The sequence below is a fragment of the Mirounga angustirostris genome, unplaced genomic scaffold (assembly GCF_029215605.1).
Source record: "Mirounga angustirostris isolate CCGP_5_RB_7025 unplaced genomic scaffold, mMirAng1.0.hap1 SCAF_1, whole genome shotgun sequence".
Taxonomy (NCBI): domain Eukaryota; kingdom Metazoa; phylum Chordata; class Mammalia; order Carnivora; family Phocidae; genus Mirounga; species Mirounga angustirostris.
The window spans coordinates 161,440,653-161,460,481 of NW_026991709.1; the positions used below are offsets into that span (position 1 = coordinate 161,440,653).

The following is a 19,829-nucleotide window of genomic DNA, read 5'->3' on the forward strand; positions in this document are numbered from 1 at the left end:
AGAGAGGGTGAAGCACTTATTCCAGGTTCTGCAGTCTGAGTCGGATAAGACATCAAAGAGGAGCCACTAAGCCAGACATCCTTGTCCCTTCCTTGTAGTAATGGATGGTGTCACTCACTTCAGTGTCACGAAAGGAATTTGGTGGCAGAGCCAGGCCTGGATTCAGGGCCGCTTCACCTCTATTTAGGGCCCTCCTCCTGGCACAATTGTTATGCCTTCCAGGATTGTTTCCTGCGGCAGAGAGCAGGAGAGGGGAATGGAAGGGGGCCTTGTTTAATAATAAAACCACTGGGTACTCAGTGTCCCACACCTTTGGAGGAGAGGGAGCTCTCTGAACTGTCAAACAGGCTGCCCAGCAGTAGCCCCCCCTCACTTCATTTGGCCTCCTCTCCAACTGAACTGGGAATTCAGAATTTAAGCGCCTTGTCAAAGGAGTCCTATTGTTTCTCTGACTGTAAATGAATCCATTCATCACACTCCGTTCGGCCCTGCTTCCAGGGAGCCCTGTGATATTGAACACAGCAAACTCCTTCCAGGGTAGCTGCTGCTTGCTGGGGATCATGGGCTCTCCCTTACCCCTTTTCTGATTCTTCATTGCCTTGAGTAGGATCATCTCCCTGAGCTCGAGAAGCTGTGTCTGTGAATTCTGTTGCTATCAGCAGGAACAGAGTGGGTGGGCTAGAACACAGCTTTCGTTCTCTCTCCTGTCCCAGAATCCCAAGGTCCCCCTGGGTGGGACAACCCCAAACCTGCAGGCCCTGCTACTGGCATGCTTGACTCACACGCAGTGACCACATCCTGGCCATCAACGCGTTTCCTCTTTGCGAGTCCCAGGAGGCTAAGTTCTAGGCCTAGTTCTTCTTGGTGACCCTGCACAGTTCACTTCATCTTTCTCGGCCTTGCCTGCCTTCATTATAAGCGGAAGAAGTTGGACCCAGTGATCTTGAAGGAGAAATTCTGTGTTACTGTGTTCCAATGGCCAAAGCTCATGTGTAGCTGTTGGATCCCTTGTAAGCAGAGAAAAATGTTTGGAAGACATTTTCTGGGCTCAGCAGTTACTTCCGGTCTCATGAAGATGGCTGGGCAAAGCTCTCAGGTAGAAATGGCCTATCTGCCCCTGAAGTGCCAGAAAGCTGCTAGCCCTGATTGGTTTGCTCTTTGCACCAGACTCCAGAACCATCCCAGTATGCATTTCATTTGTGTTTCATTCCCTTCATTGTCAGCATCTCCCAGATGTCTTCCCACAACTGCTGATTATCCCATCAAACATCCCTCAAAGCCTTTTTTCCTATGCACAGACTCATCACATTAAAAACAAACCTAATCACTGTGCTCAGCACTGTTCCTTTAGGAATTGGTGGAGCACTCAGAAATACTCTGTGAGGTACACATTTTTTTTTTAATATGGAAAAATGTACATCACATAAAATTTCTCATTTTAACCATTTTAAAGTGTATAATTGAACAACATTCACAATGCTGTGCAGCCATCTCCACAATCTAGTTCTGTGACTTTTTCATCACCCTGAAAGCAAACCCCATGTCTGTTAAGCAGACGCTCCCCATTTCCCCCTCCCCCACAGTTCCCGGCAACCACTAACCTGCTTTTTGCCTCTTTGCATTTGCCTGTTCCAGATAGTTCATATAAATGGGATCATGCAGCGTGTGGCCTTTGTATCTGGCTTCTTTCACTCACCATTATGTTTTCAAGGTTCATCCACATTGTGATATACATCAGTGCCTCCTTTTTTTATTGGGGTGAAATTCACATAATGGAAATTAAATCCTTTTAATATATACAATGTAGTGGCAGTTAGTGCATTTACAGTGATGCTTCCATCACTTGTCTCAAGTTCCACAAATTTTTCATCACCCCAAAAGAAAACCCTATGCCCATTCAGCAGTCACTTTCTGTTTCCCCTACCCTAGCCCTGGCAACCACCAATCTGATTTTTGTCTCTTTTGATTTGCCTCTTCTGGACATCTTTTTTTTTAAAGATTTTTTGTTTATTTATTTGACAGAGAGAGACACAGCAAGAGAGGGAAAACACGCAGGGGGAGTAGGAGAGGGAGAAGCAGGCTTCCTGCTGAGCAGGAAGCCTGATGTGGGGCTCAATCCCAGGACTCTGGGATCATGACCTGAGCTGAAGGCAGACACTTAACTACTGAGCCACCGAGGGGCCCCCTCTTCTGGACATCTTATAAATCCTACAATATGTGGCCTTTTGTATCTGGCTTCTTTCACTGAGCATAATGTTTTCAAGGGTTATACATATTATAGCACATCTCAGAATTTCCTTTTTGTGGCTGAATAATATTCTATTTTATGGATGTTCCACTTTTTTCTAATCCATTCATTTGTTTATGGACATTAGGTTTTTCCCACCATTTGGCTATTGTGAATAATGCTGCTATGCACATTCTTATAAGTTTTGTTTGCACACCTGTTTTCAATTCTTTTGGGTCTATATGTAGGAGTGGAATTACCGGGTCATATGGTAATTATATGTTTAACTTATTGAGGGTCCTCCAAAACGTTTTCCCCAGTGGCTCTACCATTTTATATTCCCACCCACAATGTGTGAGAGTTCCAGATTCTCCACATTCTTGACTACACTTGATATTTTCCAATTTTTAAATTCCAGCCATTCTAGTGGATGTAAAGTAATATCTCATTGTGGTTTTGAATGGTTTTCCTAATAACTAATGATTTCAAGCATCTTCATGTGCTTTCCTGGTATATCTTCTTTGTAGAAATGTGTATTCAAGTCCTTTGCCCATTTATTTGATTGTCCATTACTTAATGAGTTGCAAGAATTGTTTATATATTATAGATACTAGATCTTTATCGGATAAATTATTTGCAATTTTTTTTCTATCCTGTGGGGTGTTGTTTAAATCTCTTGATAGTATCCTTTGATGTAGGAAGTTTTCAATTTTTATGGAGTCCAGTTTTTCTTTTTTTTTTTGTTCCTTGTGCTTTGGGTTTCATATCTAAGAAACCATTCTTATGCCTATATTGTCTTCTAAGAGTTTTATAGTTATAGATCTTACATTTAGGTCTTTGATCCATTTTCAGTTGATTTTTGCGTATGGTGTGAGATCAGGATCCAACTCCATCCTTTCTCATGTGATATCCAGTTGTCCCACCTCTATTTCTTGAGGCTATTCTTTCACCTTTGAATGGTCTTGGCACCGTTGTTGAAGATCAGTTAATCATTGGTATGTGACTTTATTTTTAGACCCTCAATTCTATTCCATTCATCTGTATGTCAGTGCCATAGTGTTTTGATTATTGTAGCTTTGTAGTGAAATGCTGAAATTAGGAAGTTTGACTCTTTCAACTTTGTTCTTTTTTCAAGATTATTTTGGTTATTTGGGGTCCTGTGCAAGTCTGTATTATTTTTAAAATCAAATTTTCTGTTTTTGCAAAAAAGAATGATGAAATTTTGATATGAATTGCATTGAACCTGTAGGTCACTGTGGGGCATTTTGCCATGAACAAGATTAAGTCTTCCAATCCATGAATACTAGCAATAAATGATCTGAAATGTTGTATGAACAGCAGTAACATAAAAAAGCAATGAACAAAAGGAAATGATGTCATTTACAATAGCATCAAAAAGAATAAAATACAGGGCGCCTGGGTGGCTCAGTCGTTAAGCGTCTGCCTTCGGCTCAGGTCATGATCCCAGGGTCCTGGGATCGAGCCCCGCATCGGGCTCCCTGCTCTGCAGGGAGCCTGCTTCTCCCTCTCCCACTCCCCCTGCTTGTGTTCCCTCTCTCGCTGTGTCTCTCTCTGTCAAATAAATAAAATCTTTAAAAAAGAAAAAAAAGAATAAAATACTTTGGAATAAATTTAACCAAGGAGGTGTCAGACTTGTACACCGAAAACTACAAAATACTGTTGAGATAAAGAAGACTGAGATAAATGGAAAGACATCCCATGTTCATGAGGGGCAACTGATTTCTGTGTGTTGATCTTGTATCCTGCAACTTCCCTTTGCATGTTTCTAGGAATTTTTTTTTCAACTAGACTATCTCACTTGTAGATATACAATTGTTGATATACATCTCTTATGATATATATATTTTTTTAATTTCTGTGAAGTCAGTAGTAAAGTCTCCACTTTCTGATTTTAGGAATTTGAATTTTCCTTTTTTTCTGAGTCAGTCTAGCTAAAGATTTCTCAATTTTTTGTTGCTCTTTTCAAAGAAACTACTTTTGGTTTTGTTGGTTCTTTCTAGTGTTTTTCTGTTCTCTATTCTATTTCTCTTTCTTATAATCTTTATTATTCCCTCTCTTCTGCTAGCTTTAACTTTAGTTTGCTCTTCTTTTTCTAGTTCCTTAAGGTGGAAATTATGGTTATTGATTTGAGATCTTTCTTCTCTTTTAATGTTTTATTTATAGCTATAAATTTCTTCCTGAGCTGCTTTCACATTGTTCCATGACTTTGTTGTTGTTGTTGGCATATTACTCCTTTATTAGAAATTGTAAATGAGAAATTATTTCAACATCTGAAGACCAAACTACAATAGAAGGTTATTTCATAGGTTCAAGATTTTGAGACATTTTATGAAAAGAGTTTTCTATAAAGTATATCCTTTCGGGGTGCCTGGGTGGCTCAGTTGGTTAAGCGACTGCCTTCAGCTCAGGTCATGATCCTGGAGTCCCGGGATCGAGTCCCACATCGGGCTCCCTGCTCGGCAGGGAGTCTGCTTCTCCCTCTGACCCTCCTCCCTCTCATGCTCTCTGTCTCTCATTCTCTCTCTCTCAAATAAATAAGTAAAATCTTAAAAAAAAATAATAAAGTATATCCTTTCTATGGCATGGCAACATCATTCTTCTTTTAAAAAGTTACTGGACAGACATCATTTCCACGATCACTTATATAAACAATTTGTGTATAATCTATAAGTTGTAACTGTTGTAACTGAATCTACAAATTCTACCAAAACTACATTTTTGCAAAGATTCTCTGGGTACCTATTGCAAGAGTGAGCATGATAATTTTTCACAGTGAGATGATCATTGCTATCAAAAGCTGCTGGATTTGTAAACACTTTATCAAACACATCATGAAAACTAGTAGCTCCTAAAACCCAATCTATGGAGACTGAATTTGAATCTGAAATATTGATGCAGTCAAATTTATCCTTGTTCTTTCTTGTTCTATCCTTGTTCCACCATCCTTAGAGATAAAGGTATTGATGTCACTGCTCTTTTCACTTCATCTTCTCTTACACCTGCACCTTCCAAAAACTTAAAGATTCTGCCCATAAATTCTGCCCCAAATCCTTTTTCATAAGAATTTTGTAGAAGCTTTTTCTCTGGAGTGCACTGTACAATCCAGGTGTCACTATTGTCATCTATGACTGTATTGTCAAAGTCAAAAATGAGCAAAGTTTTCATGGTTCCAAAAGCAAATTTGGGTTACCAGTATTTGTGTTCCTGTGGGGATGATTTTTGAGCACTCAGAATGAAACTGACTTGGTATTCCCAAGACAATTAGTTTTACTTCAGAATAGAGCTTATGTTAAACAGTCATGACAATCTTCAGTTTTAAACACCAGCCAGTTTCTAACCAACATTACTCCTACTCTGTATGCAGGGAACAAAGTCTTCTGGTTTGGAGCAAAGAAATGGAGACTTCCTAACTCCAGCATTATTACAGTAGAACACCTGATAGAAAACCTGCCAGGTCTGCCCTGAATGTAGGTGCAAGCATCAGACTGGGCCAGATCTCCAGGGCTCCTCAGTGACCCAGGCCAGATGTCAGCAGCCATCCTGGCCTCTGTGGCTTCTCCCTTGGACTCTGCACTCTGACCTCATTCCCGTGCCTTATCCCATAAGTTTCGATATATTGTATTTTTGTTTTTACACCTTCAACTATTTTCTAATTTCCCTTTTGATTGCTTCTCTATCCATTGGTTGTTTAAAGGTGTATTGTTTAATTTGCACCTATCTGAGAATTTTCCAAATTTCCTTCTGCCATTGATTTCTTGTTTCATTCTGTTGTCAGAGAAGGTACTTTCTAAGATTCCAATCTTTTAAAATTTATTGAGACTTGTTTTGTGGCCTAACATATTGTCTCTACCAGAGAATGGTCCTGTGGACTCAAAAAGAATGTGTACTCTGCTACTGTTGGGTGGAGTGTTCTGTTAGGTCTAGTTGGTTTATAGTGTTGTTCAAATTCTCTATTTTCTTTATTGATCTTCTGTGTAGTTGTTCTATCCATGATTAAAAGTAAGGTAGTGAAGTGTCCCAACTTCTATTGTAGAACTATTTCTTTTTTTAATCCTATAAATTTTTGCTTCATATGTTTTGGGGCTCTGTTGTTAGGTGTGTATATGTCTATAATTGGTGTATCTTCTTGAGGTATTGACCATTTTCTCAATATATAATGTTCTTCTTTGTCTCTTGTAAAAATTTTTAAAGTCTGTTGTCTCTGATATCAGTATAACCACCTTTGCTGTCTTTTTGCATGGAATTTGCATAGAATAGTTACATGCAATATCTTTTTTCCATCATCTGACTTTCAACCTAGTTGTGTCTTTGGATCTAAAGTAAGCTTCTTTGTAGACAGCATATAGCTGGATCTTTAAAAAAAAAAAAAAATCCATTCTGTCAATCTCTGCCTTTTTGTTGGAGAATTTAATCCATTTTTATTTAATGTAACTGCTGATATGGAAGGGCTTGATTCTGTCACTTTACTATTCATTTTCTATATGTCATATCTTTTTTTGTTCTTGAGTTCCTATATTATTACCTTCTTTTGTGTTGAACTGATTTTTTTTTTATAGTATGCCATTTTTATTCCTTCTCATTTTCTTTATTCCATATTTTTTAGTTATTTTTTAGTGGTTACCCTGGTATAATGGGTTGAACAGTGTCTCCTCAAAATTTATATTCACCTAGAACCTCAAAATGTGTTCATATTTGGAAGTAGGGTCTTGGCAAATATAATTAAGATTAAGTCATATTGGCTTAGGGTGGAGCCCAATCCAATGACAAGAAGCCAGAAACACACAAAGAGGGAAGAAGGCCATGTGATGACTGAGGCAGAGATTAGAATGGTGCATCCATAAACCAAGTAATGCCAAAGATTCCTAGCAACCACCAGAAACTAGGGAGAGGCAAGGAAGGATTCTTCTCTAGAACCCCCACAAGCTGGGCCCTGTCAACACCTTGATTTTGGATTTCTAACCTCCAGAACTGTGAGAAAATAAATTTCTGTTACTCAGGTTATCAAGTCTGTGGTCTGGATATCATGGAAATCCCAAGAAACTAATACATTTGAGTATTACAATTGACAACAAACAAGTTTCAACTAATACCAGCTTAGGCTTAATAGTACACAAAACTCTGCTGCTAAACAGCTCACCCTTCCTCCTCTACATTGTTATCAGAAATTACATCTTTATATATGCATTGTGTGCCATTAACATAGATTTGCAATTAGTGTTTTGTGCCTTTGTCTTTCAACTTAGGTGGGGAAAAAAGAAATTATAAACCAAAAATACAATAATACTGGTTTTATATTTACTTATATAGTTACCTTTACTGGTATTTTTTTTTCCTTGTATTGCTTTGAGTTACTATCTAGTATCCTTTCACATCAGCCTGAAGTACTCCTAGCATTTCTTGTAGGGCAGGTCGACTAGTGGTGAACCCCCTCAACTTTTATTTATCTAGAAAGTCTTAATTTCGTCTCTATTTTTGTAGGATAGTTTTGCTCAATATAGAATTCTTAGTTGATAGCTTTTTTTTTTTTTTTTGGTATTTAAATATTTCATCCCAGTGCCTTCTGGCCTCCATGGTTTGTGATAAGAAATTGTCCTTATCCTTATTAAGGATCCCGTGTACACAATGAGTCTCTTTTCTCTTGCTGCTTTCAAGATTCTCTCTTTGTCTTTGTCTTTTGGCAGTTTGATAATAATATGTCTCAGTGTGGCTCTCTTTGCATTTATTCACCTTGGAGTTTATTAAGCTTCTTGAGTGTGTACAGTCATGTCTCTCATCAAATTTGCGGCACTTTTAGTCATTATTTCTTCAAATATTCTTTCTTCCCCTCTTCTCTCTCTCCTGTCCTTCTGAGACTCCTGTTATGGATATGTCTGTATGCTTGATGGCCTGCCATAGGTCTCTTAGGCTCCATTAATTTTTCTTCATTCTTTTTTCTTTGTGCTCCTCAGGCTAGATAACTCTAATTGATCCATCTTTGAGATCACTGACTCTTCTGCTCCAATCTGCTGCTAAACCCATCTAATGATTTTTTCATTCCAATTATTGTACTATTCAGCTCTAGAATTTCTATTTGTTACTATTTATGATTCCTATCTGTTTAGTTCTTTTTCCCCCATTGGTAGGAAAGCATTTGAAAGCAGTTGAGCCCCAGTGCCAACCACTGAAACTCTTCTGTCTGGGGTACTACTGAAATTCCTGCAGTAGCTGCCCACACCATGTTCCTTTAAGCTGGGACCAGTGCTTCTTGGGATCACCTAGTAGGAAATGAGCAGGGAGACGTTGCCTGCTCTCCTAGACTGATCATAAAGGGAGGCAGCCTGACAGCATTAGAAATATACTTCACAGTTCAGGTCCTGGTTCTGCCACTTCCTTGTGTTGTCATGTAGGATGATCATTTCTTTGCACCTTGGATTTCTCATCTGTAGGATGGCCATCTTGTCCCGGTTTGCCTGAGATTTTCCTGGCTTTAGCACTAAAAGTCCCATATCCCAGGAACACCTACTCATCTGTGAGATGGAGATAATGCTACCTACCACAGGGTGGTTGTGAGAAATAGGAAGAAGATACAGGAAGGCACACAGGGCATGGTTGTGTTCCATAATTATTGTTAGTTATGCAAAGTGCAGGGAGGGTCTTTGAAGACTGGAAATGATGCACCAAATAGCTATTATTTTGACATGATACTTTCCATGGAGCACCTGAAAGCAGAACCTGGAGAGTTTTCTGTTAGTTTTCCTTGACCATTTCTGCCAGCTATCCCTCTGGGAACATCGCCATGTGTCAGATCCCCACGTGCTGCAGAGGGAGAGCCATTACCTGCCTCTTTAATGACACACCCAGCTTCTTTCTGGCTCTGTTCAATGCTGATGGACAGGGCTGTGTTTACTACAACATGAAGGCCTGGTGAGTGGTTTGGGGAAATCCTGGCCCCATGGAAGTGTTTCTGGTGGTGACAAAGGGAGACAATGAGGTGGTAGTCCATGGGAAAAGGAGGAGCCATCAGTGTCCAGAGGTCTGGGAAGGCAGTGAGGCAGGGCTAAAGTGGGGCCTGCAGGGACATAGGTATTTTGAGGCTTGACCTTGCTTGATAGATCCATGTCATAGCAAAAGAGAAGGGCAATTCCCCAAGTCCTGCTCCACTTGTACCCCCAGAGCACTAAGATCTGGATTATTGGCTTGATTCATGGAAGAATTACTTCGTGGAGAAGAATGTTTTATACCACAAGTAAGTGAAGGAGAGGCCATGGGTACCACTTCCATGGGGGTTTTTAAGAGAGGCACATATTCTTGTCAGCCAAAATTCAATTTCATAAGGAACTGTTTTCAGAAGGAATGACTTACTCTTGTGTTATAGATGTTCCTGTTGCCATTTTGGTGCCTGAGATCTTGTATGCCCAGACTTTTGGGCTCACGTTTCATTTCTTCCCTCCTGGGTTTGGCCTGAGCCTCTATTATCTCTCTCAAACCTGCCCCTTCTGACTGACATTCCTGTAGCATCAACAGATGAAGAGGCATCAGACCAGATTAGGCAGAAGAAGTGAGGCTGCCCACTGGCCTTCATGGTTCTTCTAGTCTAGGACAGTGTCTCAGAGCCCTGCCTGCCTATACCCTGTAGTGATGAGGGCTTCCTTCAGTTGCTTGGCATCAACTTCTCACCTCTGTATTTCTCCTAGTTGCCCATACGTCCTAGTCTTGGATGAGGAAGGTGGGACCGCCAATGACTACAAGGGCTACGTAGTCCACAAATGGAGCTGGACTTCCAAGACAGAGACTTTGCTTTCCCTGGAATATAAGGTGGGCATGGACAGCACAGGTGGGGCGGCTTCAGCAACCTTCCTTGGGCTGCCCAGCATTAAGAGTCAGAGGGATACCTGTAAGACAAGTGCCTTGCCCTCAGGAGCTTTATAGTCTCATTCAGCCATTCCCCAGTTGGTGAGCAGGGGTCGGGAGCTGGCTGAGGTTAACTTTTCTCCAGCCTACAACAACTGTTGGCTGCTGTACTGACCTTTCCTAGTAATATCTGTCCTATTTTTTATTTTTATTGTTAATATTACTACATTTTGATGGTTTAAATGCCCTTCACTTTAGAAGGAACCATTATAGTAGTTGATAGCTTTATTTTTAATGCCTATACATGGCAATAAGAATTGTAATTCTATGTTGGTCTGCCCAGTTTCTGTTTGTATAACTTTACTATGTCATGAAATAAAAAACCTGTAAGTCAAAGGTGGCTGACAGACAAACTCTTTTTTATTATTCATTTGATTGTTTAGACAGCCACTCATCAAAGATTTATTAAATAATAAATTAGTGTGGAATTACTAATATTAATAATGATAAAGTTATTAATAAAGTAACTAAATGTGCTTGTTACTTTATTTAAGGCAAAGTTTCTCATCCTTGGCAGAAAAGACACTTTGGGATGGATAATTCTTTGTTATAACTGTGCATTGTAGGATATTTAGCAGCATCCCACCAGATACCAGAAGTATCCTCTCCCCAAGTTGTGACAACTGAAAATATCCCCAGACATTGTCAGATGTCGCTGGGGGGTGGGGGGTGGAAATAGTTGCCCTTGATTGAGAATCACTGATCTAGGGGGTAGAAAGATAAGCAATGCCCTTCAAGGAAACCCAAAGTCCAGGAGAGTAACACAAGATAGAGAAGATTAAGGGCAATTAGAGAGGGACAAATTCATAGGGATTCAGAGAAAGATCACAGAACACAAAATCCACTCAAGGTGGTATTAAGAGCCCCAGGGTAAGGGTTATGGACGGAAGTACTCCTAGAGTGTGTGGCAGGGCTCAGGTACCCTACCCCTAATTGTCTGTCTCATACCTGTCCTATTCATCCTCTGCATTGGCCACTGGATTTTCATCCTTATATCTGAATTCCTATAGATCACACCTCTGCTCAGAAACATTCAATCCCTTGAACATATCTCACTCACCCTTCCTATCCCCTTGGCCTGAAATGTGCTCCCTCCTCTCTCTGCCAATCCAAATTTCCCCTCCTTCACAGCCCAGCTCATGCTTCTTCTCCATCCTGGCACTGTAGTCTACATCCAGTTCTCTCTTCTCACAGTACCCACAGTCTGGGTTACTCATATGATAATTAGTCATGCTCTGGTTGCATATAAGAATCCTGTGGAACCTTAAAAAATGCAGATCACCAGACACAGCCTCAGAGAGATTCTGATTCAGGTGGTCTGTTATAAGTGCTAGATTTCTGTATTTTTGACAATCAATTCTGATGTTTGGCCAGGTCAGAGATTGTCAGTCTAGGAGTGTATTGAGTTGTTGTCTTAATATTAAACTTTTTGTAGCTGTATGAAGTTTATAGTCCATGAAGATTATAAATTGGTTGCATACAGGCACCATATATTATGTGTCAGTGTGACCAAGTGGACAGAATGGAATGAGAGCCTGAGAAGCCTTATATAGTGCCAGCTAGCCAGACTCTGGCTTTGAAGCTGTGTGAAAATCACTCAGCTCCTCTGAGTCTCGATTGTCTAATCAATACAGAGTGGATCACCAGACCAGCCCTGCCTCACACTGCTTTTGTGGGAATTAAATAAAATAATGGCAGGGAAGTTGCTTTGACATCACTAAAGCGTTTGGGTAACATAGTTCAGTTCATTGTTCTATCCCCTGGAGCTGCATAAAGAAGTGCACAACAGGGACTGGTGTAGTCAGGAGCGGCCTGGAGTACAAAATGACCTTTGAGTTGCCTCAGGAATGTGGGTGCATATGATTCATGTAGATAGAAGAGGGAAGGGAGAGCATTCTGGGTAGAAGGAATAGCATCTGTAAAGGCTTGGATTTGAGACTTAGTGTGTCATCTTTAAAAGTTCACAGGTGCTTCTTGTGAAAGAAAGGGGGGCAGGAGGTGTATATGCTGTGAGGTAGAGGTGAGACGTGTTGGATGTCAGGCTGAGGAACTTGCTTGTTGTTTTGTAGGCTGCAGTGGCCAGTTTGTTGTCACCCAAATATTTACATTTCCAGTGTTTTTCATTCCTCTCTGAAAATCTAAGTTTCCCTCCAGTATCATTTCCTTTAGAATATCGTGAAGGGCAGATCTGCTGACAACAAATTCTGTTTGCTTTCGTGTTAAAAATGTCTTTATGAAAGGATATCTTTGCTGAGTATGGAATTCTGGGTTGACTGTTTTTTTTTTTCCTTCCAGCAATTTAAAAATACTGTTCCACTGTGTATGTCCTCCAAAGTTTATGATGAGAATTCTGTATTTATTCAAATCATTGTTCATTTTTCTAGCTGCTTTCAAGATTTTCTCTTTAACCTGATTTTCTAAGTTTGACTATGATGTGTTTAGGTATGGTTGTCTTTGTTCTGTTGGGGGTTTCCTGAGCTTCTTGAATTTGTAAATTCATGTCCTTCACCAAATTTGGAAAGTCTTCTGTCATTGTTTTAGGGAAAAATGTGCTCAATCTCTCCCCTTTTCCCCTGAGACTCCAACTACATGTATTTTAGAGCTTTCAATATTGTCCCAAAGGTCTCTGAGACTCTGTTCTTTCTTTTTCTTTTAATTTTCAAGAGAGAGAGAGCACAACCAGGGGCAGGGACAGAGGGAGAGAGAGAGAATTTTTTTTAAGGATACTTTGTGTGGACATTCAAGTTGACATTGCCTCTTCTTTTTAAAAAGATTTATTTATTTGAGAGAGAGAGAAAGTGTGTGGGGGGGGCAAAAGGGGAGGGAGAGAGAGAATCTCAAACAGACTCTCCACTGAGCGTGGAGCCCACCACAGGGCTCGATCTCACGACATTGAGATCATGACCTGAGTGGAAATCAAGAGTCAGTGCTTAACCAACTGAGCCACCCAGGCGCCCCCAGAGAGAATCTTAAGCAGGCTCCACACTCATCATGGAGCCCCATGTGGGGCTTGATCTCACAACCCCAAGATCATGACCTGAGCCAAAATTTGGTTAAGAGTTGGACACTTAACTGACTAAGCCAGCCAGGCACCCCAACTCTGTTCTTTCTTGTTCAGTTTCTTCTGTTCTCAGCTTGGATAATTTCTATGGATCTAACTCTCAAGTTCACTGACTTTATTCTGATATCTTCATTCTGCTATCATGCTAATCCTGTGAATTTTTAAATTTTTGTATATATATTTTCAAGTCTAGAATTTCCATTTAGTTCTTTTTTAATATTTTCTATTTCTGTGCCGAGATTGTCTATTTTTTCATTTATTACAAATATATTTTCCTTGGCTTCATTGAGTACAGTTAAATTAGCTGCTTTAAAGTTTTTGTCTGATAATTTCAACATCTGGGACATACCACACAGGATTGGCTATCTGTTACCTTAAGAATGGCTCACACTTCACCAGTTCTTTACATGTTGAGTAATTTTAGATCACTGACATTGTGTATGTTGTGTGAGGATCTGTGGATTGTGGAGTCTGAATTTTGATATATTTCTCTGAAGAGTGTTAACATTTTTGTTTTAGCAGGCAGTGAACTAGGTTAGACTCACACCACAAACTTTGTCTTACCTGTAGTAGGCAGGAGCTCACATCTCAGTTCAGTTTTTCTGTTTCCCTAGCAGTAAGCTGTCTTGAGTCTTCTCTGCTCATGCATGGTTCAGGGATTAGCCAGGGATATGGATGGTTTATTCATAGAATTTGGAGCTCTATTTCTTTTTTTTTTTTTTAAGATTTTATTTATTTATTTGACAGAGAGAGACACAGCGAGAGAGGGAACACAAGCAGGGGGAGTGGGAGAGGGAGAAGCAGGCCTCCCGCCGAGCAGGGAGCCCAACGCAGGGCTTGATCCCAGGACTCTGGGATCATGACCTGAGCCGAAGGCAGACGCTTAATGACTGAGCCACCCAGGCGCCCCTGGAGCTCTATTTCTTTGGCACTGTCTCTTCTGGAATTTTATCCTGACTTTTCTGTGATTGTAGTTTCCACAAGTTTAGCCCTTTGGTTCTCTAGGCCAGGAAGATGGTGGTGTTTTGGCCATGACGGTGGCTTGCCTTCAGGGTAAAGCTATAAGGTAGAAATTCATCCCATGCTGGCCCTTTCTTTTAAGTTTTGATTCTTCAAAATTTGCCCACTTTTATTTATTCTTCAGAGACTTCAGTTATTGTTTTATTGTATTTGTGTCAAGTTCTGTGGGAGGGTCAGCCTGGTAGGAACTGACTCAGTTGTATTGGAAGTAGAACCAGTTGGTCAGTTTCTAAGTTGAGGGCTGGCATGCTCAGTTCAGCAGTGTGTAGAAAGTTGACCAGAAAGGCGTTAAGTGTCTGCCTTCAGCTCAGGTCATGATCCCAGGATCCTGGGATCGAGCCCCACATTGGGCTCCCTGCTCTGCAGGGAGTCTGCTTCTCCCTCTCCCACTCCCCCTGCTTGTGTTCCCTCTCTCGTTGTGTCTCTCTCTGTCAAATAAATAAATAAAATATTTTTTAAAAAAAGAAATTTGACTAGAAAGGGAAAGATCAGAGGATGGGCTAGTTCAAAGATTAGTTATGGAGTTACTAGCCAGACCTGACATGATGAAGGGTAGAAGCAACATTTTTTAAAGGAGCCATTTTAGTAGAAGGATTCAGTGGCATTCAAGCATCAGCTGTAGGGGATAAATGAGAGGAGAGAGGAGTATAGATGACTCCACAATGGAGTATGTATCTGGGTGGAAACAGAAGTTTCTGAGAGCGTCAGAGATCAATATAGTTTTAGATGTGCTAATTGGGCTCAGTGGCTTTTATGACATAATCCTCTCTTAGAGTGAGAGATTAGGGATGATGGATATATGTGATGGGTTGGCTCATGAATTCCCAAGAAGATGAGTAGTGAATGAGCTTATAGAGCACCCATATTTGGGGCACTGGAGAGAGGAAGAGAAACCACCCAGGGAGCAGGGATAATAAAAAACAGTTGTACTGTGCTAAGCCCTGTGCATGTTTTCCCATGAAATCTGCTCAGTGCCCTAGGAAAAAATTTCTGTTACTGTCCCCAGGCTCAGAGAAGCTAACCAACTTGCCTAAAATTGCTCCACTGGTAAGTAGCTACACTGGGATTTGAAACTTGTCAAACTGTAGCACTTGAGCTCTCAACCACAGCTCTATACTACACTCTCTAGAAGAACAGGAGAAGGTAGGGTTTTTTCTTAAGTGGGAATGATCAACAAGTTTGAAGATGTCAAAAGACTTGACAAGAAGGCAGCCATGGATCAAATGTTTTCCGGGTGCTAGAGAGCACTAGCACACAGACTGTAGAGTATGAGGAAGGGACTCAGTGGTGAAGAAACTGAATGTAGACTTTGGGGCCAATAAATGGTATAGCAGAAGGAAATGGAAGTGAAATGAAGAGTATTCCTTAGTTCAGGGGAGTCCTGGGGTACACATAGATCAGGGACATTGAAGATGGAAGAAAGCATCACCACACAGCAGGTGGGGCTGTAGACTCCTAGGCCCTTGCGTAGGGCCTCTGTGCATACGTAACTCTCTGCAGACGTGAACCATCCAGGGACCTCACAGGATTGCGCTGCCATATCCTGACAATATCTGCTCATGTGTGTTAGGGATCTTTGTGGCTTGTGAAGCCACTGCTATAATCTTCATCTCATTTGAACGTAATACTAGCCTTTCAGCTATTTCCCCTTGAGGAATTTTAGCTTCAGAGAAGCTGGCTTGCTAACAGAGCCTGAATTGGAACTTACTTCTAGAACACAAAATTCTCAGTAAGGAGTGAGTTGCTGTAAAGGCAGCTCATCCTCCCTCTTTCTATCTGGGACTGCTACATAGGAAATCCCACCCTTTTGGAAGTGATCTTTTTAAAAGGCCCCTTTGGGGCGCCTGGGTGGCTCAGATGGTTAAGCGTCTGCCTTCGGCTCAGGTCATGATCCCAAGGTCCTGGGATCGAGTCCCACATCGGGCTCCCTGCTCCTTGGGAGCCTGTTTCTCCCTCTGCTTCTCTCTCTCTCTGTCTCTCATGAATAAATAAATAAAATCTTAAAAAAAAAAAAAAAAAAAAGGCCGCTTTGGTTCCTCCTCAGGGGAAGAGTAGTGAATATTTGGTGATTGAGGGGAGGGGACTGAGCATGTATGGTTCAGCCCCTGCTGGGTTTCCTTTTGTCATCTGCCCACCCACCCACAGAGGAGTGCATTCTGGTGCTTCCTGCCTTGTTGTCAGCTTCCCAAGGCAGCTCTGTGTGCTCTAGAGCAAGGCTCATAGTCAGACTTGGTGCCTGGGTGCACATGTCTGATTCATAGATAGTGTAGGCTTATGACCCAACCTGCATCTCTATCCAGCTCTACTAGAACCAAAGCTGATTTGCCTCCAGATTCCTATGTCTCTTTCACAGGTAGTTCTAAGCTTGGGCTGGAAAGGGAAGGGGCAGGTATAGGAAAGCATCAGTTAGGTTTTCTGCCAGTCCCCCAAAAAAAGACTGGAATTCTTTCTTCTTTAGGAAAGCTAAATTCCAACAAAAGAACTGGTAAGATCTTACAGCTTTCTCGGCCCCAAGCCAAGAGGAGTTTTGTGCTTTGTGGTGGGGGGGGGGGGGAGGGGAAGGGTGGATAATAGAAGCAGAGACTCCCTAAGAACTGTTTCTTCATCTGCAGGTGAATGAGCAAATTAAGCTGACGGTGCTGAGCCAGGACTCCATCATGGTCACCTTCACCTCCCTAAATGAAACAATAACACTCTCGGTATCAGCCAGCAATTGTCCCCATGGGGTAGCGCATGAAAAACGGGTAAGCCAAAGCAGACCAGGTCCCCAGGCCTGACCCCAGCATGTCTCAATGTGGGTTGCCAGTCCATATCTCAGTGCCTGTGCTCCTCTATCCCTCCACCCCCTTCCCCATGCAGGGCCCTACCTCTTTCTCTGACTGATGAATGGACTCCTATTCATCATTCACTGTCTGATGTTAGCACTACCTTCTCTGTGAAACTTCTATCAGTTAGGAGTCTTTCATTTGTGATAGTCTCCAAAGTAGATTAGCAAAGCATGGAGAGAAACTATATTGGCTCAGTAAATTGAAAAGTCTATCCGTAGGCAGCTGTAGGCATGGCTGGATCCAGACCCTCAAATGATTCCATCAGATCTTCCCATCTCTTGGCTCTGCTTTCCTCTTTATTGGCTTCATTCTCAGGGAGTTTCTCTCCTTATGGTGACAAGATGGTCATGGGCATCTCTGGGCTCGTTATTCTACCAGCTTTGTTCTTTCTAGGAGAAAAAGGGCTTCTCTTTCCTAAGTGCTCAAGTAGAAGTGCCAACACCAACGTTGCTGCCTCTGCCTGAAGTGGCCACCGTGGCCAGGAGCACAGGTTGCTCTCACAGGGCAGGCTTGAGTATCACGTCCATCCTGAGAGCCGAAGGGCATGATCAGTCCAGGTATACCACCTGGGTGAAGGATGGGGCAGGAACACCATGGTGCTGTTACCAGAAGAGGGAGAGATGATACTGGAAAGAATAACTACCAATGTGTGTTGATGACCCTCTCCACCACCCCCTTTCCATCCCAAGGAGAGTCCACCTCTCCCTCTGCTCAGCCCTCCCAGCCATGACTCATCTCTATTCTAGCACTCCTTTATTTATAAACCTATCTTCTCTACCAGACTGAGAATTTCCTGTCATTCCTACTAATGTCTTTCTCCAGGGCTCCAGAACAGGACTGCTTCAAATTAAGTACTTACTAAATGTTTGTTGGGTGGGTAAGAAAACAGTGGAGACTGGAAGCCCAGGTCTTCTATTTGCTGGGTCTTTATGGATCCTACTGTGTTCCTGATCCCGAGTCATCATCATGGAGAGAGATGGAGAGGATGGATCCCCAATCCTTGAGGGGTTACTGGTCTAGTTGAGAACACTTGACATATACCGTGAGACTGGGGTAACCAAGGGTTCATTGATGGAGCAAGCCACTTGCATTGCAACCAGGGTGCTTTGCTGGGATTAGTTCACTGGGGAAGACTCCTTGGAATGGGAGCAGAGGGACCCACACCTTCCAGTTTCTGCGGGCTCAGTCCCGGTTTATACCTGCCAGCCTGGAGGAATTATTTTTTTTTTTTGAAGATTTTATTTATTTATTTGACAGAGAGAGACATAGTGAGAGAGGGAACACAAGTAGAGGGAGTGAGAGGAGAAGCAGGCTTCCCGCTGAGCAGGAGCCTGATGTGGGGCTTGATCCCAGGACCCTGGGATCATGACCTGAGCTGAAGCCAGACGCTTAAGGACTGAGCCACCAAGGCACCCCCAGCCTGGAGAAATTATTAATAGCATCTTATTTCACTCTCAAAAGTGTCCTGGTTTGGATGTTCATTTATATGATCATCCAGAGGGCATTGCGCCCTCTGCATGTTGCTGTCTGGGGCTGAGCAAGGCTGTTGTGCTGCAGGGGCATTTGCCACCAACATGCCACAGGCTCATAGACTCACAGAGCTGACAGAGCCCATTAGGAGCAGCCAGCCCAATGTTCTCACTTTACATGGGGACATGGAGGCAGGCATTTGTGAGGGACCCATGCTATATGAACAAGACACAGAGAACACCTGTGTTTCTCTGGGAGGAGAGCATTGCACCTGTTTTCCCACCACCTTTTCATTTGAGCAGCATTTCAATTTCATTAATTCATTAAATAATTCAATAAACATTGATTAGCAGTTGCAGTGTGCCAACTTGGCTGCTGGGATGTAGAAATGGAAGAAATCTCACTCCCTCTAGTCTCTAAAATACCTTCCGTCTAATGGAAGGGGGCAAAAGCATCAACACCAGTTGTAATCCAGCTGGATTGGTACAGTGTGCCAGGGAGAGGGGCACCATGGAAGCTGCTGGGGTACCAGGAGAGAGTGTTCGTTAAAGGGGCCCCATAGGAGCACCCAGGAAACTCAGATGCCTGTGACTTCAGGCTGCACTGATTACTTCAAAGAGCAGAAGAACCCCGGCTTTTGATCCATTTGAGCTAAGATGATGATCATGCTTATTGATGAGTCCACCCTGCCCATTTGGTTCCATTTTATTACTCTACTCTAAAAATCACTTTTCTGTGTTATATGACTAAGTACACACGATGCATGAGGTCCTATGTCTCTATTTCTTAAAAACCTTTTTTAGACTGTGTTTTAAAAATGTGAGCGAGCTTTTCTTACCAAAGGCAATAGATATTAGAGAATTGTTCTTTCCCATAAAATGGTAGTGATGCTTCGTTTTCCTAACAACCTCTTGTTTGGTAGTCACTGGAATCTGGATCACTGCTAAGAACCAGGATGTAAGCAATCAAAGACCCCCATGAACAGCCAAGAGAGGTCACTCTCTGTCCATGTACCAAACATGCCCTCTGGGCCTAGGAAAGCCCCTTAATAATTCAAGTCTTATTTTATCTTACCTGAATGCAATCTTAGAAGTGAGAACTAGAAGTTCAGAGCTGTGCTGTCCAATATGGTAGCCACAAGTCACAAGTGGCTACTGAGCACTTGTAATGTGACAAGTCTCAATGGAGATTGGCCAAAAGAGAAAATACGCATTGCATTTCAAAAACTTAACATGAAAAGAAAATGTAAAATTTCTCATGAATAGTTTGATTCCATGTTAAAATAATCATTTTTTTGATATATTGGGTTAGA

The 19,829-nt window shown here is 41.9% G+C and overlaps 1 protein-coding gene and 1 pseudogene across 1 annotated transcript in view; one reads left to right on the forward strand and one right to left on the reverse strand.

The window, feature by feature from the left end:
• CUNH3orf20 (chromosome unknown C3orf20 homolog) overlaps positions 1 to 19,829 on the forward strand; it is an 81,934-nt gene that overhangs the window by 21,044 nt on the left and 41,061 nt on the right. Inside the window, exons 7-9 of the mRNA XM_045902173.3 lie at positions 9,002 to 9,151; positions 9,922 to 10,042; positions 16,832 to 16,963. Coding sequence (XP_045758129.2) covers positions 9,002 to 9,151; positions 9,922 to 10,042; positions 16,832 to 16,963 — 403 coding nt within the window. The remainder of the gene's footprint in view (positions 1 to 9,001; positions 9,152 to 9,921; positions 10,043 to 16,831; positions 16,964 to 19,829) is intronic.
• On the reverse strand, positions 4,475 to 5,413 carry LOC123864046 (pyridoxal phosphate phosphatase PHOSPHO2-like; annotated as a pseudogene).